The sequence below is a fragment of the Falco naumanni genome, chromosome 1, assembly GCF_017639655.2.
Source record: "Falco naumanni isolate bFalNau1 chromosome 1, bFalNau1.pat, whole genome shotgun sequence".
Classification (NCBI taxonomy): Eukaryota; Metazoa; Chordata; class Aves; order Falconiformes; family Falconidae; genus Falco; species Falco naumanni.
Window position 1 is genome coordinate 45,584,278 of NC_054054.1, and position 17,609 is coordinate 45,601,886.

At 39.8% G+C, this 17,609-nt stretch overlaps 1 protein-coding gene across 2 annotated transcripts in view; it reads left to right on the plus strand.

Annotated features, from left to right (window-relative positions):
- The first annotated feature begins 739 nt into the window (after window positions 1-739).
- Window positions 740-17,609, plus strand: part of UVSSA (UV stimulated scaffold protein A) — a 58,475-nt gene continuing 41,605 nt past the window's right edge. The window contains exons 1-6 of one of the 2 annotated variants that reach the window (XM_040591959.1): window positions 740-955; window positions 1,198-1,528; window positions 5,825-5,945; window positions 7,117-7,548; window positions 8,734-8,843; window positions 9,456-9,584. In XM_040591959.1, coding sequence (XP_040447893.1) covers window positions 858-955; window positions 1,198-1,528; window positions 5,825-5,945; window positions 7,117-7,548; window positions 8,734-8,843; window positions 9,456-9,584 — 1,221 coding nt within the window. In that variant the 5' untranslated portion in view covers window positions 740-857. The remainder of the gene's footprint in view (window positions 956-1,197; window positions 1,529-5,824; window positions 5,946-7,116; window positions 7,549-8,733; window positions 8,844-9,455; window positions 9,585-17,609) is intronic. The other variant, XM_040591967.1, reaches the window with a different exon arrangement.

A 17,609-nucleotide genomic window follows, 5' to 3' on the forward strand; every position in this document is an offset into this window, starting at 1 on the left:
CTTCCATGACAAGAAGCTCAAATTGTATTTCACGTGGCGTACGTAGAGCCCGTGTGAGAACGGCACTCAGGCTGTCGTGAAAAAGTCTAGAGACCCTCCAGGCTCGGGGGAGCAGCCGTTACTCAAGAAAATTCACTTCCCAGAGCTGAGGGGAGCCGCGCGCCTGAGGGGAGGGTGCTGCTTCCCGCCGTCCCCGCGCGCTGCCCTCCGCAGAGCGGGCGGCGGGCTGAGCGAGCCCGGAGCTTGGCTCCCCTCACAGCGCTCGGAAGCACGGCTGCGAGGCGGGAGAGCGGGGGGCTCGGCTCCCGACGCCGAGCCTGTCACAGCCGGAGGGGCTCCGCGGGATCGTGCCTGCCACCGCCTCAGCGGCCGCCCCCTCCCCACAGCCCCGGCTGCTGGCCCCGCCCCCGGCGCGCCGGGCCGGGCTGGGGCTGCGACTTGCGGTCAAAACCACCTGGTGCAGCGCCGCCCCTCAGCTCGGCCCCTGCGGGCAGCAAGGAGTTAACACACACACAGAGCCCCTCCTCAAGTGAGGCGCGGTTCCTTTAAGAGTTTCCCCCACCCGCGCTTCCGGGTGACGCGCCGCCACCGCGCGGAAGCGGGGGGCAGCGCGCCCTTAAAGAGACAGCGGCGGCGAGGGGGTGGAAGGTACCACCCGCTGAGGGGCGGGGGATGGTGCCGCTTGCCGCGGGGCGGGGGGAGCGGCCCACGGGGCGGGGCTTCCTCTTAGGGGCGGGACAAGGGCGCCGCGGAGGCCCGGCTAGGCCCGGGCTGAGGTTTCCCACCCAGGGCTCCCGGGCCTGCGGGGCCCGGTGGGGCGGCTGTTCTCTCAGCTCGGCGTCTCGCTGCCGGCAGAGATGGACCGGCGCCTCGCCGAGCTGGTGGAAGAGCTGACCACCTCGGGGGAGCCGCGGCTGGAGCCGGGCAGGATGAAGGAGCTGAAGAAGATCTGCAGGTACGGCCGCCCCGAGCCCCCGGGGCGGGTGGGCAGGGGGGGGCCGAGCGCCGCCGCCTCCGTCGGAGGCCCTCCTGTGGCCTGCTCGAGCTGGGTGCACCTTGCGGTCAACGCAAAAGCTGCTTGTTCAACATTTCGACTAAATTGTTTTAAAGCTGTATGTTTTACGTGCTACACCTCTTTTTAAATACCTCCCCCTCCTTTTTTTTCTTTTTTTTTTTTTTCTGTTTCGTCTTCCTCAGGTCTTCAGGGGAACATATCAGCCATGCCTATCACCTGCTGGTGACGCGCCTCAACGAGGAGCATGCCGAGGTGCGCTTCTCTGCCTTCCAGATCGTGCAGGAGTTGTTTGCCCGATCCCATCAATTCCGGACGCTAATTATTTCCAACTTCCAAGAGTTCTTGGAGCTCACGGTGGGGATAGACCTTGAGCAACCTCTTCCCCCACCCAAACAGGTGGCACAGAAACTGAGGAAAGCAGCCATTAAGTCAGTGCAGGACTGGCATGAGAAATACGGAGAGGCCTACAAGCAGCTTTCTCTGGGATACCATTTCTTAAAGAACAATAAGAAGGTACCCTGCATTTTTACTTCTGTGTGTGATCTTGGGTGATAATCACTAGATGTTTCAAGTGAGGAAACCAATAAATATAAAAGAAAAGCTGTTGGAAACGACATTGTCTTTAGGAGACATCCTGTTGAGCATGATCTTTGAAAAACCAACCCTGAACTTTTTGTGCATTTTGCAGTATTTTAAAGTTTTAAAAATCCCAGGTTTGTGTACTCAGAGCTGGGCTCAACTAGCCTTTGCTCTGGGTGCAAAAACTGTTACTCACCAATAGGCTTTTACCCATGGAATCCTACCTGAAGCCCTGAAGTCTGGCCCCTTTTTAGAAGGGAAATAATGGTTATACCTTAAACTGAGGATAATAAGCTATTGAGTCTTTCTGTGCTAGTTTAGCCTGATTTCTGTACTGAGCTGATCTAGTTCTGGCATCCTTTTGCTGTACAACAGAGACAGAAAGTGCAGGTGCTAGCCCCACTCAGCTGCAGTGTTAGTGCGTCATACAAGAAGCTACATTACAGAGAAGTTTCTTGTATGCATACACTTGCTTTTAGATCTGCTTTCTAGGCTTCAAGTTACTGTGTTTGGGACATTCTTCTGCCTTAGTATCTCTTCTGAGGCACAGACAATGAAGTTGGGAACACAGTTCTAGCGTTCACAGTCTACAGTGATCATACCAGGCTTTCAATAAATGTATTGATTCTCTTTCTCTTCAGAAAAACAAATGTTCAGTGTTCCTAACAGCAGATCAAAAAGCATTAGTGATACATGATATATTTCTGTTGTTCTGTTCTGTGCTAAGCTGTAGTGTACCCTATGTTATTTATTGTACTTTGTTCTTTTTCTATGCAAGTTTTGGCATCTGCTCATAAAAGGTGATAGTTTTTGAATTCTCCTTTGTCTTGTTCAATAACGAACACTAAATGAAAGTGACAAGGAGATATGCAAGACTGAGGAGAGGGGACTTTAACACAATACAGTCTTACCAAACTGAACATGCAAGTGTACAGCCGTTCTGGTGAAGTTTAGCATGTCTGTCTGTGCTCCAGTGGTTAATGGCTGCTCCCCAGTTACAACTGGTAACTGATCACTTGGTATTTTTGTGATACCAAGCTACCCAGCAAGGTTGGCTGTACTATTTTCTAGAGCAGCTGAATTTGAGTACTTCAGGAAATATTAGTACCAATAGAAACAATCGTATGTTGTTTGATAACTCATGTACTTAAAGAGTTGAGGCGAGCCAGCTGACCCAAGTGGCCCTTTGCCAGGTTAATAGTTGAAGTGTGAGAAACAACCAAAAGATTTGATGAGATATTTGTACTTTCTAGTAGTAAAGTACATCTGCTGGTTCTGTATTACAAGTTTGGCACTGTAGGATAGGGCAACTTGAGAGGAGTGTTGGCTGTGTGTGTAGTTTGTGGTTGTTGGGTTTTGGGGTTTGTTGTCTTTTTTTTTTATTATCACCAAAATAACATTACAGTTTGTCAGAAGATGACAACTGCTGAACTTCTAGGGTGTAAACCTGGAGAGCTACCCATTGCTTTAATGTTAGTAGTTCCATATTAGTAGGTACAAAGTGTGTACCAGTGTGAACGTTTGACTTTAAGAACAAGTTATATGTTATTACATCTGAAAACAGTTCTCTTTGAACTCCTGTCTCAAAGTTTAAAAAAAGAAGAAAGAAAAAAGATTTCACATATTTCCAAATGTTTGTGTAATTTGGGAAACTGAGTCATATTGTAGTATCTTTGTCTGAGGAATGCAGAGATGGAATTATAGAGTGAACTGGAATTGGAGTGAACAGGATTTTAAACAGATCAATGTAGAGTATTACTGCTGTATTCCAGTATTTTTGCTAAAGTTACAGCAATTTCCTAGGCCTGCTGCTTACACCCTTTAAATCAAGAACAACTGTTTGCACCTCAAAACATCCAGTCCCATAACTACAGACCAATGGTAAAAGGCTCATACAGCCTGCACCCATACAAAAGCAGAACAGCAATGCTGGTCCCAATCCATATCACCGAAATGAGGTTAGGTGTTTTCTGACCAAGTTTGTGAGTTAGTGCTGACACCAGATGGCAAATGAGTCCATGCAGACATGTATAACTCAGGCCCTGAGACTCTTGACTTTGTGAGGCTTCTATGGGAGGCCAGTGTGCCCTGTTTTGGACAATTCGTGCTTTGTGCATGCTGTAGATTTGATTTGTGATAGATATCTACCTCTCCTTATCCAATGCAAACCATGATGATTTCATAAATATAATAAGAAGGGCGCCTGGACAAGTGCTGAGGCATGAAACAATGCAGCAGAGCAGCACATGGCTGGTCCCTTTTGGGACAGAGAAGGGGAAAGAATGGGCAAATAAATCTGATGTAGGTATTCTGGTTTGTGGCCGAAGTTGTGATTTAGGAAGCTCTAGCTATCTCTAGTTTTTTGTGCAAGTCCAGTCTGACTGCCTAGAAACAGCAGCTGTGGTTCCTGAGTTCTGAATCTTTGTTCTGTTTTTGTGGGTGATATTGCTCTTTAGGAGGATCTTTTTCTTTTGCTACTGTGCAGACAGCTGTGCGAACTTGTTAAAAAAAATAAAAAATAGATTGGATCCTGAAGAGCAAAGAAGCTCACTATGGTGATCTGCGTGCTGCTATAGGTTGTGAAACTAGTTCTTTGTCCTACCTTCCTTCTGCCCACCCTTTTCCCCACTAAAAAGAAAAAGCATGGTGAGTGTGGTGTGCCTCTTCCTAAAAAAAGATGGAGACTCTCCATCCCAGTTTTCTGTGAGAGGTGAAGTGTCATTTTGCTCCTAGAGGCTTTTATATAAAAAACCATTTGTCTTTAAAGTGTTTGCATAAATAATGCTTGTAAAATCCTTAACACTTATTGCATACTGTAGGGATTATTCTGCAGTCAGAGCATTTATACAGCAAGAAGTTTAACTTCAGCATGTGGTTAAGCCCAAGTCAAGCATTTGTTTTTTAACTTCCATAGCATTTAATGGAGTTCCCTAATTGCTTAATGCAGAACAAGTATGAAAAAGTTCCTGTGACTTTGAGATAAGACTAACAAAATTCTTGATTGTGCAGAAAGTATGCAAACTTCAGTTGTAGGATGCACTTGGTTTGCTTGACCCATAGGGTAAGTCTGTGTACATATTATGGGAGAGATCTAGGACTAGCTGGAAAGTGAAACTTTTGTCCTGTGTAGAGTGATCTTAATGTTGTGAGAGCTTCTGCCTCATAAGTGAGACTGAACTTCATTGTTTTACTTGTGTGTAGCTCCAGAACGTTGGTGTAGGATGTCAGTATCTCGAAGCTGTTACTGTATGTTGACAAGCTTGATCATCTAGTAGTGGCAATAATGACAAGCATCCAATGGGTGCTTGTGATGCAGACATACACGGAGAGTCTGTGGACTTTATTAGCAGCAAATTACAGGCTTGCTCAGCACTCCATGTATTCTGTATTGAAGTTACTGGAATGTATGTGGTAGCAATCAAAAGGAAATACTGTTTTTTTCCTTCTTTGAAGGCGTTTCTTTATGCAATAACATAATCAAGTCTCCTTTCCTTAAAATAGAAGTGAAAAATATTTACCTTTTCAAGCCCTTCTAAGAACAAACTAAAAATAACCCTGTTGCAAATATTTTAAGAAACAGCTTTTTGAATCACTCATTTATGTTTATATTTTAGTCATAAGAAGGTGAGGCTGAATGATAACCTTTCTATCAATCCCCAAATCTAACAAATGTAACTGTAAAAGTCAGTATTTGGACTTTTTAAATTACTTTGAATGTCGTCTTTTCCACTTTCCTTGCTTACAAAGTTCTTCAGTAAGTGATATGTATGCTTGTGGTAATAGTGCTTACAGATGTTCCTCAATTTCCTTTAATAATAGTGGGCCTAGTGTGATGTTTTCATGTAATCTGAATACTTACCCTGTGTAGTCTCCTCCTGCCCATTCCCCCAGCCCTGAGTCTCAAATGCTGTGATAGAGGCCTCCCAAAGCCTAGTTTATTCCTGCAATTTAGATGTGGAAATCTAAGCGTTTTGTTTTTCTACCTTACGATTCCTTTCTGAAAGCCATTGATTCTCAGCAGCCCCTTATTAGTAGAAGTAAAAACTCTGTTCAGAATTACTGTAGTTATTGATTCTAGGAGGAGAAGAGATAAAAGGAAGTACTGCTGAGCTTCTGGCTGATCGCTGATGTTAGAGGATTTTTTCACCACAGATAAGGATCTTGGGAAATGGATTTTCTATATATTTCTTACGAGGAATGTTACACTTTTTTTCTTCACTTCCTCCTTAGGTCGATTTTCAAGATGTGCATGCCAGAACTGTGGCTGAAAGGAGGAGGGAAGAAGAGAAGCAAAAACGATTGGATAACATTTACAAAGAAAAAGCCAAAAGAGCTGAAAAAGAAATGGAAGGTAAGTTGCTTTAGTTCTTAGTGTTTTTTGTTGTTGTTTTGTATTGAAAGCAAGGGGTTTTAAGGTTATATAAAACAAATTCTAAGAGAGTAGATATCTAAATAATAGCTGACCGCAGAGGGTGGTACATTTGTTAGAGCTTGACCCTCTGTCTCTGTCTCCCCTGACATTCTTCAGGTGAAAAGCAACAGTCCTGTGAGCTCACATAGTATGGACAGATTAAAAAAAAAAAAAAAAATGCTAGCAAGTAAAGGTCTGGTCTGTAATTCAGTAAAGTATGAAGCATAGCCTCAAGCAAGCATATTGTGAGACTTTTTAGAGCCATGGCTTAATTACTGTGTCATTGACTAGGTACAGACTTCTCAATACATTGCTGGCTGATGACCTTAATTGTATAGTATATACAGTTATAGTGTTCCAGAACTATAGGGACTAGTCTGCACAGGAATCCTGGCTGCATTGTAGGATACCTATGAAAAGTATCATACTGCTGCTAAAAAGTATGTTTAACTGGAGACTGAATCCCTAAGCAATGTGTACACAGCAAACATTTCTGTAATATGAAAGAACAACAGAGATAGTAAGTATATATTATGTTGCAGCTACAAAGGGTTATTTAATTACTTTGGTATATGCAATGGGTTCAATTGTGTTTGCATTTATTCTACATGCTGCAAATGTTTTCATGTGTGAGGATGGAATTTTAAAGAGATTTAACCTTCTTAAAGTCACTTACTGGTAGCATCTCTTTAAGCAATAGCATGTATTCACAGCTACACCTATAAGCAACTATAACATTCATGGCTGTAGATTGAATACCCACCAACACCACTAAGAATATCCTCATTGAACCTTGTTCTCTTTCAAATTCTATGAAATACTCGTGTCATCTTTGTATAATGAAATTTTAGAGAGGATAGGGAAAGGAGGAACACTGATTCTAAATTCCTTACTCAAGAAATTCTAGACTTCCTGCTTAATAAAAATATTTTCACTTTTACAAGGACAGTTTCTGTAGCAGAGAGATCTGTGTGGCTAGATTATCACTGATGACTGGATAAATGGATTACCACTTTGCCAGTCATATTTGTTTTGTAAATCTGTGTCTACTTTGGAGACATTAGCATTTTAAAGTACTTAACAATACTCTAAAATAATTGTGTCTTGATAGAAATGTCCCAAGAGATTGCTGACACACTGACAGAGATGGAAAATTCTTTCTGCCTTCTGATGCCAGATCCTTTTGACTTCACTGTGAATGATGTGGAACTGGAACCCAGCAAACAGATTTCTGCTAATGAGGATAGACCTGCATCCCCCTTGTCCTCTCAGATGGAAATTAACCAGTCCTGTTTTGAATATATGGATGATGAACAGCCATGCTGCAGCAAGGATGTTCTTTCTGTTTCTCAGTGTGTTAGAACTGATAAAGAACAGTTAGATGAGAAACAGGAGAAGCCTGAGCAAAAAGAATTAGATGGAGACACATGCTCAAAAGTTCAGTCTGGTGTCCCTGCTCTCAACGATGATGATTATGAGACTTTTGTCAGGAACCATGGGCTTATTTCACATAAGTATACTCTAGACCTTGAAATCTCCACAGGTATCTGGAAAAACTTTTCACATATAGCTACCTGGAGTCAGCCTTTGTCTGAAATGCTTTGTAGTTGTGGGGTTTTTTTCTATAACTTAAATGCTGCTGTTTCTGGACACCATTTTGAGTTGGGATTCCTGGACACCACTTTGATTTATTTTGGAGTTCTGTTCTATTATTCTATATATTCTAGTAACCATTCTGACGTTTGAGTGTCCTTGTGTGATTAGCAGATTTTATTGATTACCTTTTAAGACTGAACTTTTGTATTAGTTGTCATAACCATATTATAGCACTGCATAGTACCTACAAGATAAACTTCCTGTGTTTAAAAAAAAAAACAAGTTTACCATATGTAACTTTCTTTTGTATGCTTCGCCACTTGCCTCTTTCTTTCTGTCTATAGCTAGGGTATAAGCTGCTAATTTAAAAATCTTACAACTGAGTTTGCCTTAAACTTTTTTCCTTGCTACTGACAACTTGCAAGAAGCAGTAAGTAGTTTTGCTAGGAAGTCTTAAGGATTATGATTATAGCTTTATACTTGAATTTGCAAATGTGAGTTACCTCTAGAAAAATTAGGATGGTTTGTGTTTTGGTAGTCTGTCTCTTACATAAATGTCCTAATGGAATTTCATGTGCAAACAGCCAGTAAGGCAGGTATCTACTTCCATGCTTGCAGGCAACATAACTGGAAATGTATCAGTGGGGCTTATGAATGACAAACAGGTGAAAAGTACCATTTTTACTTAGGTATTGGCATACTTGGCTTTGACAATCAAGTCCCTAGTGCCACTGGGGCAGAGATTGTTTTATATTGAGTATATGGAAACCATTACAAATAAGGCCCACATCATTTGAACTTAGGACAACATGTAATGTAAATAGTAAGACTGCACTAGTCAGTGGTTTATTTGGCAATTCCTTAGTAGTGATGGCCTAATAACTCCTCCTGTCATCACTGGACAGAAAGCTTTTTGTCTCTGATTTTTTTTGAATATGTGGATAATGGTAGAATAATTAACACTGAACGACAAACATACTGATGTTTGTAACTTTCCCTGAAGAGTTCAAATATTTTAGAAAGGTTTATGTCTACTTTTTCCGCTTGTTGTCTTTAGTTCCTGAAGTAAAGATGCTATAAACATTGTGCACTAACTCTTCCCTCCTCCCCCCACCCCCCCTGTTTTGAGCAGAAGTAAAAGTGCATGAGAATGAAGATAATACTGCCATAATAAACAATGTCATGGATGCTCACAAACTTGTCAGAAATAAGTTCTTGCCTTCTGTGCAGTCCTGGATTCAGGTGGGATAGATGATTTTTTGATTATTATTTTTTTTAAAAGATGGAGAAGCAAGGACTGGGGTACAATAAGTATTGAGGGAGATGAAAAAGGAAACTAAGGTTGAAGAAACATTGGTGCAAGCAGAAAAAATTTCTGTTTTGATAGAGATGGACAAAAGGAGGCTACAGGAGCTATGTAACTTGTTTTGCTCTTAGATTTAGGTATGCTACCTACAGTCATACCTTTTTTTTTTTTTAGATGCAGTAAACCAGGGTGTATTTGCAAAGTATTAAGGTGAAACACAGCTGGGTTTTGTCAGACATGTCTATATCAGAAAAACTGTGTGTCCTTTCTGTCAGTTGATACTACTGCTCAGGAGCCTTGTGAATGGAATTTGGCTTATAGAAGGACACTCTCAGGAGATGTTTATACCGGTTGTTCATTCTTTGTCTTCAGTAGTTGCTATTAGCTTTTATATTCTAGATGAGAAAATAAGTGGTTTCATTGATTGTTACTTGTAAAATAAAGGAATTTGTGACAATGTTGTTCCATTAATTATGAAAGAAAACTGAATTTTTTTTGGCTCAGATGTCTAGAAAAAAGAATAAGAATGTTGGTTTCTTGCTTTGCAGTTATTTACCAGAGCAGGAATAAATGATGATCGACTAAGATGTGCCATTGATCTCAAGAATAAATTGGAGACTGCTCTGAAGAAATACAAGGAAATGAACATTTCCTTTAAAGCAAGAAAAAGAAAAGTGGTGAGTTTGTTAAAATTCTGTTTTACTAGAGGGTACCATAACTAATGCTTAGCTTGTATACGAAAAATACACTTTCTCTTAATTAATCTGGGAAAGTTGTGGGTTTTTTTTATAGAAGTTTTATTGAAAAAGATACCAACTCAGCTGGTTGTAGCTTCACTCAAGGAAGTTGCACTAAACAATTGCAGAGTATGCCAGGGGGCTGGCTATTAGACAAACTCAGGTGAGGCAGCACTGTTGTTGTCTAGGCTGGAGAAGTGGTGAAGCTGAGATTCTGTTTACCCTGAAGTTTCTTCATCTGTAACGCTGTAACGTCCTCGGCTTTAGTAAACGTCGTATTTACTCATGTTCTTTTACGACTTTACGAACTATGCTAGTGTCTCAATTCGGGAAAGTAGTGTCTCTGCTTTGGAGCACTTACTCTCTACACTAAGCATGTCATGTGATTGAGGATATTTTAAGAGAGTTAATTGTTATATAGAACTTCAAAGTGTCAAAGTATTTCACAAATATTAGCTGCCAAAGACAGTTTTTCTAAAATAGGTAAAACTTGTGAATAAACAGAGGCTGAAAGGTCAAATACTTTATTCAGATCCAAAAAGGAGTCTATGGCTTGTTTATGTAGCTAAAAAGCAGAGCTGCATAATACTCATTTCTGTTGGCTGTGATCAAATTAAATTACTGTATAGTTTGACATGAAAATAAGTGGTTTGGGTCAGGGTCCAGAGTAGAGTCTGGCTTAAGACTGGATTGGAAGAATTTGGTAAGGACATTATACCTTGGTCTAAATTGTGGTAGCCTTGTTTAGCCATGACTGAGTGTTGTAGACTTTGCTTTCATTGTGCAAATGAAGCTGTATCAAGATTAATTTGGTTCATCATCTTAATACCTACTGATGTACCACACCAGTCAAAAATGCCAACTCTGAATGAAAAAGTACTGAAAGACTGTCTTGTCAGAGGGTTTTTTCTCCAGTGAAATATGTGCACTGCCTTTATGCAACCAGCTATGAAGGAATCCAGACATCTGCTGTCATTCCTGCCATTTGCTTGACAGGACTTCATTTGCTGCACCTCTGCATGGAATATTGGTTGCTATATTTCTTGCAAGATATAAAGGACATTCCAGCCTTGGGGTTTTTTTTTTTGTGTGTGTGTGCATGTGTTTAAAGTGCTATTGTTACCACTTCTGGAGATTGATCAATGCTATCTATATAAGGTTTGAAAGCTAATAAATTCCATTGTTGGGGGGAAGGGGGGGGGAAGGAAAACACGTAACAGTGCTCACAAAGAATACATTCAGAATGCAGATTGAAGTATGAACTTAAGCATTGAAAACAATATATAATTATTCCTAAGGGTTTTCTCCAGTGGAAAATACCCAAATATAGTGTTACTGCTGAGTTACTTTAAATTTATAACCTGAACATGGAGAGCTTTGTATTGCAGAAGGAAACTGTATATATTACTTTTTATTTGCCGGCCAAATGACTTTGTTGAAACATAAAAACACAGTAAAATGAGTCTGATGGAACAAAATAAACAGCATCTCTTAGACTGTGATTATTAAATCCCCGTCTGTCAAATATTTGCATGTCAGCATATGAAACATTACACACAGCTCTTCTTTAATTCAGCATTGCTGTTCGTATTGTGTATTGTTGCTTTTGTATGTACATCCTTGTGTCATTGGAGCTATAGTTCTTGCCATGCCAAAGTTTTGCTATCTTCTGTACCATTAAATCCAAGTGAAGAAGTACTGGTAGTCTGTCCTTCAAAGCTCTGGCTCAGAGCCATCCTGTCCCGACAGGATATTATTTGTTAGCACATGGAGTCAGTGAGTGCTGTACCTGCTTATGTGTAGAGATGAGCACACTTAAATGCTCCCCTTCATTTTTAGTAAGTACAGAGAGAGAATGTAGATAAAATTGTCTGAGTGCAGAGGGTCCTGCGTAAATTGTTTGGTTTGTCATTGGTCTGTGACATCTATGCATTTGGATATGATAGCAGTTTTCCTGGCAGCTAGTGACTGCAGTACGAGGCAGCTATATTGTTAGGTGGAGAACGGGAAGGTGAATTGTTTGTGTACTTGCTCATTTGGGGTGTAGTTATGATCCTGCACCATGGGCAAGCCTTACATTCAGGGAGAAAGCGGTTTTATTTTCTCAGCAAATATGAAACGGAATGATAGGGGCTTGGAAGCTTGGCTTGGGGGCTTGGGCTTGCCCATTCTCCTCAGGCTTTCTGATTTTTCTTTGTGTTCGTTTTCCATGCTTCTGTGGTCGCTAATTTTCCCCCTTTTCATCCATTCTATCCTGTGCTTTGTTTCTGTTCCACCTGAGGCTGGGGGGAGTAAAGGCTTTACCCAGTCTCAAGCTGTGATCGAGAAAGCTGATCAAGGGAAGGGTTTAGTGAGAGACAGGGAAACTGGAGATTTATTACTATGAACACTACTATCCCCTCAATTCCGTAGAGATTTAAATTGCCACTTAAGAGGGGGAAGGTCCTGGAGTTCCTTACTGTTGCCACGTGTCATTGGTACTCTTGTTTAGCTGAGCAGTTATATGTGCACATGGCTGAGATGCAAATAAGTTGTATGCATTTGGAGTAATTCTTGATGCTGTGGTTCAATGTGTCTATACCAGCAATGTAGCTGGATGTGAATTACATTGAGAAGAAGTTGGTGGTTACCTGGTCTCCTTTCACAGAAGAATCATTTGGTTGCTGCAGGAAGGTGTCTGGGTTTGGCAATCCTCGCTATTACCTCCATGCTTTCAATTGTTTTTTGCTTAATTTTCAAGATCACAGAGTACTGGTCTGCAAGGCAGCATCCTTAGGCAATCAGAGTATGTTAGAAAATTTGCACAAATTATTTCCTGTGAAGCTTTTTTGCCTTTATCTTTACTGAAAAATGGAACAGCTCCACTGCTTTGCAAACTACAGGAGAACTTTTTGTAGGTTTATGGAACTTCTCTTTTACAAAGTCTCTTGAAGGAAAGCACAACTTTACACAGTGGAACACTTTGCCTTAAAATGGTTTATAGTGACATGAGATATAACCACCTCTTTCTTTTTGCCTCCTTGATGGTGAAGAACTCAAACCACCAGAAAGCCTTAATTACAAGGAAGGCCATCGTTTTTATGTAACACTTAAACCCTGCCAACACAAGTAGGCTATGGCACTATTCTGCACTTGCCTCTCAGGAGATGTGGGAGGAGAGGGAAAAGAACAACAAAGGTTATCCTTTGTCTAGAAACAAATCCCTTGCAGCAAATGTTGTAACTGTTAATACATCCCAGCTGCCGAAACTGTGTATTCCTTCCTCCTGTTCCTGTGCCCCCAAACAGATCAAAAATCACAAAGACATTTCTTCCTGAGCAGTTATTTTTTTCAAAGGGGGGGGGGGATTGGCAAAAAATGGCAGTCTTACTCGTATTGGTCAAAGGCAATGAGTTTTTGTGTGCTTATGCAAGTTGCGTTCACTGTAGTCCAGTACTTGTTTGGGATGTGAATTGGGTGTCAGTTTTCTATAGGGAATGTATTTTGAGAGTATAAACAAGAGTTTAGAAATCCATTTTTCTGTGAATCTGAGTCTTAGCTGAATCCAGGAGAAGAGGACAGAAGCTGTAAAAAGGCTTTTAGTTCACAGTACCTGGATGCTTGGACATACCTCTGTCTCTGAATGCCTGCTCAGGATAATTTCAGTGCCCAGTAGAGGGAGTGCATACTGCATGCTCAACATTTTTTTGCTGTGCCACCTTTATCCAAAACCAGCCATCATTTCGGTCTGTTTCCAGGTAAACTTACTACAACAGCAATACACCAGACACTTCGAGTTAATTCTTGATTCTGTGAGTTATTATGAAGATACAGTTGTAATTATTGGCAGAGATTGGTGTTTAAATAGAAATTCCTGTTTCCAGAGGTTTAATTCTTCTGTAGGAATAATTTACAGCTACAATGTTCCTTTAATTCTTTTTTTCTGTTTAGAAATAGTTTTGTTGATGTTTACTTTCTATTTTTAAAATACCAGATTTTGTTTCTTGTTTAGTGTTAGATTTGTAGCGGATTAGATGCAAATGATCTTGCTGTGAGAGGGCAAATGTGTACTATATTTTAAATCATGTGTGCTATCTTTGATTTACATCATTTCCCTGAAGGATTATCCATTAGGATAATACTTTGTCCTCACATTTTTAATAGAAATGTAGACCACTAGCTATATTTTGTACACTGAAAGTATATTTATCTCTTATATATATTATCTCTTATGTTATTGCCTTTGGGAAGCCATAAAAGGCTTACTACTCAGGCAGGCTAAAACTTGAAAGATAGGAGCTAGTAGGCAATATGATGTGAGAAACATGCCTCTCATTTGTCTGTCAGCAGAGTGGTTGTTTAACAGGCCTATTAGATTTTGAATTTCTAATTTGAAGTTGTATTAACAGCCAGGGTTATATAGTTTTTCATTAACTGTCTTCATTACGTTTTGTTTCACCTTTCCTTATCTTCTGTCAAATCTAAGCATGCGCTTGGATCTTGATTTCTTCGTGTACTTAATTTTATCCATGTGAAACATCTGGTTGAATTCAATAATGCCATTAATAATTAGATTTGGAGAAGGCTGTTCTTGTGTTGTCCAGATTCTGATCTGGTCCCCAAACTTTACTGCAATACAGGTCTGATATTTTCTGAAAGAATAATGTCAGAAAATTGTTCCAAATGTATATTTGCAAGTTAAATATTTTCTGGTCATAATTTGGTCTTAAAATATTTTAATACATAAAAATATTAAAATGTTAATATGTAATAAACTAAGAGCTCTACCAATTACTTGGCCGCACGACTACTGCTGATTTCCACCAACCCCCTACCTCCCACCCCACCCCCGTATCTTCAACTGCAGCTTGGCATTTTATCACTGGTAATGAGTTATTTCTACCTAATCATTTTGTAGCTTTATAACCAGCTCTTTTTAAAGTCTGTGTTTTAGTTAAGTTAGTATCTGCTTACAAAAGTCTCACTTGGCTTCTTATTAAAAAAAAAAATATCAAGGCTGTATATTTTTTTTCCTTTCTGTAGCTATGGAGAATCCAGTCCAGCTGACTGCTTTCTTGTACTCACATCCTCATTTTCCCCCCCTCTTTTCCTCATTTTAGAGGAGTTTTTTCTGGGGGGTAAGTAATTGTCCTTGGTGATCTGTCACCATGCCTGAAATCACATCTGCCAAAACATACTCAGACCAAAGAGCAAGAGAAACCTTTGTAAGAGAAATCTTTTCCTCAGGTGATGCTTTTAACTTGCACACAAATGAAAACCGTAACTTTTAAAAAGTTGCCCTTTGAAAACCAGAGGCGTTTAATGTTGAGATTTGAATAGTAACTTGATGTTGATTGTATGTTTTCTAAAACTTAAGAGAAATATAGGAATATTTGATTATGAAATCAGCATTACACCTGAAGATGTCCTTTCTCAGATTGTATATTCAATGTATTGTGTTCATATTAAATAAGTTTTAATAACATTTGTATCATCAAAGTAGTAGCCCAGACAGCATTTAATATTTTTTTTTGTCTGGATAATATTTATGAAAAAAGCTAAGTCAGCCATAACTGTAAAAGTAAACACAAAATATTTAATGTCAGACAGGTGCTTATGTTCCCTCCTTTTTAATTGTAACCATCATGTGATAATGATTTCTATTTGTGAAATGTCTCTTTTGTAATCTTTTTTCAGCTAAAAGAGCTTTCCAGGTTTTTTTAAGGCTTACTAGGACGTGAGACTGATATAAAACAAAACACTGTAAAACTAACTCTCAAAACAGTACTCTTGTTAAAAGTATCTAATCAGCTAGTGTGTTTTGGGATGGGGTTTGTTTGGTTTTGTTGTTTTTCTCTTTTCTAGTGGTGAATGTTGCTGTGGTATATTGTATGCTTTGCACTGCCTATGCAGCCTGCTGCTGTTAGTTATTAAAAATATCTTGTTATGCAGATCTAGCTATGAATTCTTAAAGTTGTCACTGTGACGACCTCTGATCCCTATCTGATTCGCAGGTCGCACAATGCAATTTGGAGCTCTTCTAATAGAGTGTAAAATAAAGTAGAATGTCTCTGTCATCAAGTTAACCCTTATGTTAAGTATTTAAGTTTTTCAGGCCAAAGGGTCATCTCCCTTGATTCATCTATGAATACTTAGCAGTGCTTAATCAGTAGGTAGTAGATACAAATTTCCTTCCTGTTTTTTTTATCCATCCTACCCTACAAGGGGAAACAGTGTATTGAATACATTTGTGAAGTTCATAAATGTACATTGTGAAATGTGTATTTATAAAAATGGAAAAGAACAGCATTTTTACTCCTAGAATACATGCTAGCACATTTAAATTTAGTTGATGCAGTAATGTTAAATATATTCACATCTAAAGGTATTTGTACCTAAAATCCAGAGTCAGGAATATACGTAGGGTTATGTGTATCTTGCACAGAATATTTTGTTGACTTGTCTGTAATAAATTAGGTTTGTTTAATTGAGGTGCATATTGATCTGTTACAAGTTACTTCAGATGCTGTATTTTTAGCAAATGTGCAGTTCAGATTCATTCATAAATATGATCGTTGAAGTAAGTGGCAATTTAGTTACTGACTTTATAGTGTATGTGTGTACAGACTATATCATGAGACAGGAGCATACACACATTGGTGGTAAACACAAAGTTTTAATAGCATTAGTTTGATCTGCTCTGAGCATTAGGTGGTAACTCATCTAATGCAGTAGGACTTTTTTGCATGAATGAGTGCTAAAGGACATCTTGTTGTATCATGGTTTAGGTAAAAATCCAATTTCCTAAAATTTCATAAAGAAAATTACTAGTAATAAGAATTTCCCCCCTCAGCTGTAAAATTTAGCTTTTAACGTATATAGGCCCCTCAATCACAACAAAATTAAATCAGTCAAAATGTTGCCTAAAATATTTCAAGGTGTCATAGGAATGCTGTTCATAATCTCCTGGATGACTTGGACTAGCTGAAAAGTACTGGAAAACCTAAAGACGACTTGGAGGGTGAGAGGAAAAAAAGAGGTATCAGTGATGGACATTTGAGTTATAAGGCCATAAAAAAACTTTCTGGTCCTGAAAGGAATATAGCCTGTCCTGGACCTCTCTACAGCCTCAAACAATGGCTTTAAACAATTTCGTCTGGACCAGAGTGCAGAGAACACTGTAGAGAAAAACAGTCTGGAAAGAAGGGAGGGGTAGTTCAGGTAGAATGGCTGTTCAGGGTAATACTTGTAACCTTGACAGTGACTGTACAACATCTGCTTTTTTCTTCAATAAAAAAAAAGAGGATTTTTCTACTGCTTTTAGGAATGGAAAACATCTCTGCTCTGGGTACACTCCTATCTGAGCATGGACTCTAACCATGAGTTCCTGTCACTTGGCTTGTAGCTTTGCTGGCTTCATCACACATCAGTCTTTGAACTGCAAACCTTTCCTTTTACGTTAAGATAAATGAAGAACTGACTAGACACTTTACAGAGTTTCCTTACTCATAGTTATCCATGAGTTAAGAAGAAACCAGGTGTGGTTTTCAAGGCACAGGTAATGTGTGCAACGCTATTTTATGCTTGCCTTTTTGGTTAAAATTTCCTCCATTCTACAATTCCTGAAATAATTTAATTCTACCAGGTATTTCTTACTGTGTGATGTAGTTACTAAATTTACTTCTTAGCAGACGGGGGATTTGTACAAGTTACTGATGTACTACTTGTGGGAGCAGAACAGGGAAGCAGCTTATATATTTCAGTAGTGATTTTATGGTTGGCTTAAAGGTGATCTAAACACAAGCTACAATCAAGAGGGGTAGTCCTCTCTCTGTTTCCTCCCCTGATGATTCCCAGTGCTTGCCTTGTACCCACTCCTGTTGCAGCAGGGACCTGAACTGACTGGAACCGAATCCAGAGATTTCTGCAGCAGCATTAAGCTCAGATAGTGAGACTGTCCCTTTCAGTAACTGGATAAACCTGGGT